The sequence below is a fragment of the Perkinsus marinus genome (genome assembly GCF_000006405.1).
Source record: "Perkinsus marinus ATCC 50983 genomic scaffold scf_1104296972176, whole genome shotgun sequence".
Taxonomy (NCBI): Eukaryota; Perkinsozoa; order Perkinsida; family Perkinsidae; genus Perkinsus; species Perkinsus marinus.
In genome coordinates, this window is record NW_003201829.1 from 6,140 (window position 1) to 14,380 (window position 8,241).

The 8,241-nt window shown below is 51.5% G+C and overlaps 4 protein-coding genes across 4 annotated transcripts in view; all 4 read left to right on the forward strand.

Moving 5' to 3' along the window:
* Nucleotides 1-382: 382 nt before the first annotated feature.
* On the forward strand, nucleotides 383-2,960 carry Pmar_PMAR012068 (gag/pol/env polyprotein, putative; the record flags this gene model as incomplete). Its single annotated transcript, XM_002766641.1, has 3 exons — nucleotides 383-922; nucleotides 1,174-1,479; nucleotides 1,527-2,960. The coding sequence occupies 3 exons, from the start codon at nucleotides 383-385 to the stop codon at nucleotides 2,958-2,960; spliced, it is 2,280 nt and encodes a 759-aa protein (XP_002766687.1).
* Nucleotides 2,961-3,077: 117 nt separating this feature from the next.
* Pmar_PMAR012069 (retrovirus polyprotein, putative) lies at nucleotides 3,078-4,055 on the forward strand (the record flags this gene model as incomplete). Its single annotated transcript, XM_002766642.1, has 1 exon — nucleotides 3,078-4,055. The coding sequence occupies one exon, from the start codon at nucleotides 3,078-3,080 to the stop codon at nucleotides 4,053-4,055; it is 978 nt and encodes a 325-aa protein (XP_002766688.1).
* Nucleotides 4,056-7,294: 3,239 nt separating this feature from the next.
* Nucleotides 7,295-7,522, forward strand: Pmar_PMAR012070 (hypothetical protein; the record flags this gene model as incomplete). The annotated part of the gene is made up of 1 exon (XM_002766643.1): nucleotides 7,295-7,522. The coding sequence occupies one exon, from the start codon at nucleotides 7,295-7,297 to the stop codon at nucleotides 7,520-7,522; it is 228 nt and encodes a 75-aa protein (XP_002766689.1).
* Nucleotides 7,523-7,805: 283 nt separating this feature from the next.
* Pmar_PMAR012071 (hypothetical protein) overlaps nucleotides 7,806-8,241 on the forward strand; it is a gene marked incomplete at both ends in the record, with an annotated part of 1,275 nt that continues 839 nt past the window's right edge. The window contains 2 exons of the mRNA XM_002766644.1: nucleotides 7,806-7,931; nucleotides 8,052-8,204. Coding sequence (XP_002766690.1) covers nucleotides 7,806-7,931; nucleotides 8,052-8,204 — 279 coding nt within the window. The remainder of the gene's footprint in view (nucleotides 7,932-8,051; nucleotides 8,205-8,241) is intronic.

The following is an 8,241-nucleotide window of genomic DNA, read 5'->3' on the forward strand; positions in this document are numbered from 1 at the left end:
GCTGTGACCTGACGAAGGCACCCGAACACCAACGTTCTCAGTTCAAGAGTGACTACGTGCGAGTATACCACCGTGACCCGCGAATGGATCGAGTTGGTTCGGAAGGCCATCAGTGATGAACGGCCGGAGATCTCTATCGCCAAAGTCATGGCGGGTTGGTCATCTATCGTAGCTGTCGAGAATGACACCCAATGTTCTTTCCTCGGGAGAGAGGAAGAGCTATGGACGCTACTTGTGACCAATGGTGGTATCACGTGGCCTCAACGTCGAGACAGACTGCTGAGCGCTATGCTGTCTAACGCATCATGGCGACGTCTCATGACCTTGTGGTGGAGTGGCGGTGGCAGGCGACTACGACGCGTTCTACGAAACTGTCATGTGTATGAGAGAGTCAGGACTGGCTCTCCGTGTGCTGCCGAAGGCTGAGTTGTCAGCACTGGAATCGGAAGCGCTTGACCAGCGAGGAGTGGGACCTGAATTATACTACAGTCCAAGCGGCAACCCTAATGTAAATCCTCATGCTCCTCAAGGCCTGGCCAAGTCGGGTGACACCGACCAGAAGCAACCTGACGGGTCACGGAAGGCCCGTAATAAGAAGAAGCACAAGGTCGTTGATGGCAAATTCTCTCAGGGTAGCGCCAAACCTACCAAGGTTGACGTCAAGAACAACAAGCGTGATCCTAAGAAGGTCTTAGCGTTCAAGGAGGGCCGCTGTTTTGACTGCAACGAGAAAGGTCATCGAGCTTCGGAATGTCTGAAGAGAGTGGTGGAGAGCAGTGTCGCTATTGAGAAAGATGGAAGCCCACAGCAAGACCAGTGTGGTGATCCGCAGTGTACATCCCACTTCGTATCTACGGCGGTCGCGGTTTCATATGCCGTGCCGGCGAGTTCAGGGGACGGACATAACAGCATCGCCGGGAAGGTGAGTGGTCAACTACGAGAACATGATCTATTACTTGTGAACCTCTACGATGGTCGAGCAAAATCCAAACCCTTCAGAGCACTACTGGATTCCGGTAGCCAAGTCACTTTGGTAGGGTCGAATCGCTCTTCTACTCCCTGCTCTCATGTTGATCGTTCACGGCCAGATATTTGAAAGCAAAACTTGACTTTGCGAAGACAGATATTGTCTTCTCATCGTGCCCGAAGCTGAATAGGTCACATATCCCCCAGGTGGCCTCTTTGGGACTAATCAGTGTTAAGCAAAATGCAGGCGATCAGCTACCGCCTCTACCTGTCGCCAACATTGAGTGCAAGAAACGGCATCCCACTATACGTCACCGAGGGTATCCATTAGCTCCAGAAAAGCGTAGGATCGCGGAGGAGACTCTCCGTGACTATGAGAAGAAGGGCTACATCGAGTTCATCGACAAAGACGGTCCACCTGATCAGTGGATCTCCCCATGCTTTCTGAAGCGCAAGAAAAGCGACGCGTGGAGGTTGTTGACGGACCTTAGATCTGTCAACAAACGTCTACCGGTTTATTGCTTCCCGATGAGGCCCATACTGAGCACCTACTAGCTCAGATTCCTCGTTGGGCTACCTCCTTTGCTTCGTTGGATGTGAAGGATGCCTTCTACACGGTACGAGTATCTCACCAGTCTTCTGAGCTTCTAGGTGCTACCGTGGGATACCATACCTTCCGGTGGAAGGTTCTTGCGCAAGGCCTGTGCACGGCTCCATATTGGTGGAGTCGTCAAATACACTGGATCCTATCTGGTATATCTGAGCTCGATAAGTTCAAGGGACGAGTTGTCGTTCTGACCTTTGTCGACGATATATTGATATGCGGTGATGCTGTAGAAACTACGAGAGCTGTTCTCGAGATTATCTGTAAGCGTCTGGCGGACTACCACATTCCCATCAGCCCTGAGAAAACTCAACCTCCTACCGACATCATCGGCTTTCTCGGAATGAGACTGTCATCCAATGGGTGGCAACCGGAGCCAGCGGCTGTGGCGGCTCTGGAGTCACTCCCCAGAACTCTCAATAAGCAGCAGCTACAGTCAGTGTTGGGGACTATCAACTACCTAAGAGCGGCTTATGGTCAAGGTGAGTTACAAGTGAATCTTGCTCCCTTACAAGATATTCTCGGGAAGAATAAGCCCTATAAATGGACCGACCTGCATGATGCTGCCCTTGATTGGCTGAGATCGGCCTTGCGGCAGCATGTCTTCGACTTTCAACCGATCGACTCTGAGCTCGAGGAGGGCGAAGGCTTTGTGTTGCAGACAGATGCCAGCGACTGTGGGATATCCTATGTATTGTGGAGAGTACGTTTCGGTGAGTGCCCAGGCGCACTCTCGGAAATGGGTGATCTAAACTCTGAGTACTCTGGTCCGACGCCGGACATTCTGGCTGAACATGGTGCTGTGCTTATGGTCGGCAGCCGTCGTCTCCGTGGGCATGAAAAACGTTATGCAACTTTTGACTGTGAAGGTCTCGCCCTGGTAGAGGGTCTCCGCAGAGCGAGGTTGCTGCTGCTAATCGCTACCAAAAGCGGGAGACGAGCGCCTGTTGTTGTTCAATCCGACAGTGCAGTTGCCATTCACAAAGTTCAGGCTGTTCCTGACTACTCCGAGTTCACCCGTAATCAAGTCCGGTATAAACGCTGGTGTCGATGGGTCGAGAGCGTTGTTGATGTGCTCCCATTCGTCAGAATATTTCACTGTCGTGGCTCTCAGAACTGCCTATCGGATATGTTTTCGAGAGTTCTCGCCGAGGCTGATACTGACACTATGGGGGTGTACAGTACAACAGCTGTATTGGTGTGTGATAACTTCGACAATAGCTCACTCTGCTCTGAGGAAGACGACGAGGCTCTCATGAACGACAGCCTTCCAACTGACGATGGCGTGGCCGTGCTCCCTGTTGCGGGCCAAAGACTTGAGGAAGATGTACCTCCTGAGCTTATCGGTCTCGTTAATTCTAATGGAGTACGGAGAGTTGATCTGGACTGACTCTACCAAGACTCCAAGGGCCGGATCCGAACTTATGTCCCAGGAGGAGATCGCTCGCAAGCCTTGGGAGCAGCGCATTGTAATGGCCATGCTTCCCCTGAAAGGATGCTCCGCGCCATGGTGAGCACAGTCTGGTGGCCCAAGATGAGCCCTGACATCGACGCCTACTGCAGGACTTGCGTTGGATGCGCCAGACACGCTGCGCGTGCCGCTGCTGCCAGCCCGCGGTATGACCTTTTCTCCACTATCCCGGTTGAGGCCAGAAGGTTCTCCTCGGTCGCTATGGATCACTTGGGACCCTTCAATGGTCTCTATGTCTTGGTTGTCGTTGATAAGGTGACAGGCTGGCTTGAAGCGTGCGTGGTCGATGACAAATCTGCCCAATCCACTGCCTTGGCCCTTTACGATGTTTGGGTAAGCCGATGGGGGTGGTTCGATTCGATCACCCATGACAATGATGCAGGCTTCTGCTCGGCGACTGTGAAATCTCTCTTCGAACGTCATCAAGTGACGAGGACATTATCACCTCCGTATTGGCCGAGAGGGAACGGTATCGCTGAGGCTGCGGTGGAGGAGATTAAGTATGTCATTCGTCGTTCTGGCGAGGTCATTACCGGTGCGGTCCAGCTCAAGGCTCTCGTCGCAGCTGCCCGACTTCTCCATAATTCTTCTGCCGCAGATGGATGTGCCTATTGCCCTTATGAGATTGTTACAGGAAAGAAGCCTAAAACCTTACTTGAAGTTGTCTATGGTGATGATGATCCGGATCCGGAGAAGATCGAGAACATGCTGAACATCATCGTTGAGCAGAAACGAAGATCTAGAGATCGCGGCCGAGCTACTGCTATCTCGCGCGCCGAGAAGTGGCGCTCTGGCTCTTACGGCAACGATCTGCACGAGGGCGATTTGGTTTTTGTTGTCCAGCAACGTGGTTACGGTGGCCGGGTGGCCCTAGGCCCCTTCCGTATTGGAAACGTCAATGGCTCCCTCGTCTATCTACGTGGTGAGGAAGATCCTGTCAGCCGTGGACAGTGCCTCCCCTATTGCCTTATCCCCGCTATTCTGACGTCGCGGGAGAAGACCACCAGGCCATGAAGGTCGAGTTCAACTCTCTTACTCTAGACATGATGATTATGTTCGAAGTTGAGGAACTTGACGGCCAGGTGAAGTCTCTTGATGGTACTTTCCTCGAACCGGATGGCAAGCTCAGCTCCGAATCGATAGAGCTGCTCAGCCAGAGAGGATATATGCAGTGATAGACATTGTCGGGGGGTAATTGTCACTCCTAGATCCAAGAGACAATAAATAGTATCTTGTTGAGTCATCACGACAATGCTATTAGTTGTATGTCTTTACTTTTCCACCGAACTTGCTATCGGTGACTCCGCGCAATGACATGCGTGCTGTCTCCAATGAGAAGGGCGTCACGCCATTGATCACTGCATCTTTTCCGCTTATGTGTCTACTACTCTGCCTGTTGATTATGGCATCTATTAACGGTAATGACTTGAGTATTGAGGAAGTGGGGAGTGATGTATCACGTATCTCTGGCGGAACAAGAGGTTCCGGAGTTACACAAATGATCGCCCTTGGGTGGCAGTCTTCACTTGGATAACAGTTCGGGTTTCTGGTTTCTTTTTTCGGGTTGGGAAGGTTCTGACACCTCTAGTCGAATTGGCAACACAGTGGTTTCTGATGATAGAGGGGTACGGGGAAAGTAGAGATGGAGTCACATTTCGTCTAACTCATAGCCTAGGGTAAGTCACGAACACCACGGCCGAGTTCGAATAGGAGTCCAAACGCAGTAACTCCAGCACTACGAACCCTGTAGCCGGGGCACAGGGAGGCGTCTGACACCTCTAGCCGAATTGGCAACACAGTGGTTTCTGATGATAGAGGGGTACAGGGAAAGTAGAGATGGGGTCACATTTCGTCTAACTCATAGCCTAGGGTAAGTCACGAACACCACTGCCGAGTTCAAATAGGAGTCCAAACGCAATAACTCAAGCACTACGAACCCTGTAGCCGGGGCACGGGGAGGGGTCTGACACCTCTAGCCGAATTGGCAACACAGTGGTTTCTGATGATAGAGGGGTACGGGGAAAGTAGAGATGGAGTCACATTTCGTCTAACTGATAGCCTAGGGTAAGTCACGAACACCACTGCCGAGCTCGAATAGGAGTCCAAACGCAGTAACTCCAGCACTACGAACCCTGTAGCCGGGGCACAGGGAGGGTTCTGACACCTCTAGCCGAATTGGCAACCAGTGGTTTCTGATGATAGAGGGGTACGGGGAAAGTAGAGATGGAGTCACATTTCGTCTAACTCATAGCCTAGGGTAAGTCACGAACACCACTCCCGAGTTCGAATAGGAGTCCAAACGCAGTAACTCCAGCACTTCGAACCCTGTAGCCGGGGCACAGGGAGGGGTCTGACACCTCTAGCCGAATTGGCAACACAGTGGTTTCTGATGATAGAGGGGTACGGGGAAAGTAGAGATGGAGTCACATTTCGTCTAACTCATAGCCTAGGGTAAGTCACGAACACCACTGCCGAGCTCGAAAAGGAGTCCAAACGCAGTAACTCCAGCACTACGAACCCTGTAGCCGTGGCACAGGGGGGGTCTGACACCTCTAGCCGAACTGGCAACACAGTGGTTTCTGATGATAGAGGGGTACGGGGAAAGTAGAGATGGAGTCACATTTCGTCTAACTCATAGCCTAGGGTAAGTCACGAACACCACTGCCGAGTTCGAATAGGAGTCCAAACGCAATAACTCCAGCACTACGAACCCTGTAGCCGGGGCACAGGGAAGGGTCTGACACCTCTAGCCGAATTGGCAACACAGTGGTTTCTGATGATAGAGGGGTACGGGGAAAGTAGAGATGGAGTCAAATTTCGTCTACTCATAGCCTCGGGTAAGTCACGAACACCACTGCCGAGTTCGAATAGGATCCAAACGCAGTAACTCCAGCACTACGAACCCTGTAGCCGGGGCACAGGGAGGGGTCTGACACCTCTAGCCGAATTGGCAACACAGTGGTTTCTGATGATAGAGGGGTACGGGGAAAGTAGAGATGGAGTCACATTTCATCTAACTCATAGCCTAGGGTAAGCCACGAACACCACTGCCTTGTTCGAATAGGAGTCCAAACGCAGTGACTCCAGCACTACGAACCCTGTAGCCGGGGCATAGGGAGGGGTCCCGTGCCCCGTGAAAACCACGGCTGAACCCACCATTCACGAGCGAAATATCCACGATTCGGCGAAACCATGATCAACCCATCTCCATATGCGCGAATCGTCGAAGAGAATAAAAGTTTCATTGAACTCAACATTACGCAGATAACACGTCGTTGTTCCATGCATTATAGCTTGTTGTCAGAATAAATTAATTCAAGCCCCGCACGTTTGCAGTCTCTACGCACACTCTGGACAGAACCTTCAAGGAAAGAAGCATGGTGGTATGAACTAAGGGATATTCTCTGGTATTCTCAGAGCAGTGTGCTGCGTCTCATTATTACCATTCTCCGGCCGGCGGTGATTCCAGGCATAAGCAAGTTAAGTGGTACCAGTCGTCGCATTGAAAAGAGACCGGAGACGCTGCTGGTCAAAGTGAGACCAAGATCAAGTGATATCAAGTGCTAGTCAAACGAGATTACAACACAAGAGCAACTGCTTCCAGTCGTAAACGACGCACGTTCACAGTCAAAGAGAGAACACGTAGCCACAGTAAGCTACGGTCGTCTAGTATCAATCTAGAACTCTAAATCTCAAATAGAACAGAGGTGTTCAATCAATCTCATCATCTTCAACGTGAGCGAAACGTCCAGCCGTTTCAACACCAAGATACGTTGCGAAGGCGCAAACAAACCGTGTCACTAAACTTTGTGTCCTAAATCACTAAATTAGACGCGCGCGTCCCTGTGATCGGTTTATGCGCACCTAGGGTTAAGAAAAAGAACATCCTTCACACCGTTTCCAGGTGTATGGATATAACCCGACTGACCGCTATTATTATATGCCGTGCAGATCTTTCCCGCATGAGGTATGATCCTGCTATTACTACCCGCTACCGCTGGATTCCCCTCCGTCAACGTAAGTGGTTATCTTTTAACGATAAGAGAGAGAGACACGCCTACGTCGGAGAGACCGCTCAAACCTTCCTCACCCATAAGAGTCCATAGCCATTCAGTCTTATGGCGTGCGCTCCCTGTAGCGTAAGACTCGCTCTCGCCCGACCGTTTCAGATATTGTCCGTTCAAACCATTGTTCGGATCCCGTGGATCTATCTGATCTGTCTGCACTCAACCTCCACCAACTATTGAATCATTATGTCCGGTCCTGCATCGAGTTCTAGTCCTCCGGAAGCATTCGACCAGCACTTCCTTAACAACTTGGGGGCTGCATGCCGAGAATCCATATCCAAGAACGAGAGACTGCTGTCCAAGTGCTTCCAGGACATTGAAGCTGGTTCTACCGTCGACGTTGAGATCATTCTGAGAAACACCTCTGATGCCCTTGCACCTGTGAAAGCAATGTCCGTACCCGGCGAGCTCTGATCAATCGGGTGGCGTCTCAGTACCCCCGATGGTTGTTGTAACGACTTCATTGACTTCGGTCTTCGAAGCAGTATCAGCCGATCCCTGCCGCCTTGCTGATGACCATCTACTCAACTGTGACCTTCCGTCATGGGTGACTCCGGTCTCACGACAACTTGCGAAGGTTATCATTAACCTCTCCTCATCGGATCACTATCAGATTCGATGGACAGTTGCCATTCCGACCCAAGCACAGCTGAAACGTGAATCGGTCGCTGCTATCAGTGAGCATCGCTCTCACTGCATGGCACAATCATCTCAAGCCAACACGAATGCCATACCCGGTGTTCTCACGGCAGGTGAACAGGCTAACACCTATCACTCCACCGGTGCTGTTGTTACCACTTCACAACCGCAATCGGTCTCCCAAGTGAGCTCGTCTATCGGTGGCCCTTCCAACTACGACATCCAGCACAATCCCACGGCCGTATGCTCAACCTTCGGGGGGTATCAAAATAATACATGCCCTCCCCGTATTCGTCCGTTGCAGATTAAGACTGATGTCACGAAGCGCCCTATCGATCAGGCTATCAAGCAGGTTTGCGTCTTTATCGGTCATCCTGTACATGATCTCAAGTTCGACCCTAACCACAGTGGTGCCTATGCTAGATGGCGTGTTGCCTTTGCTGATGCGATCGAGCGCGTGCCATGCTCTCGACAAGTTGCTACGGAGGCAGTTC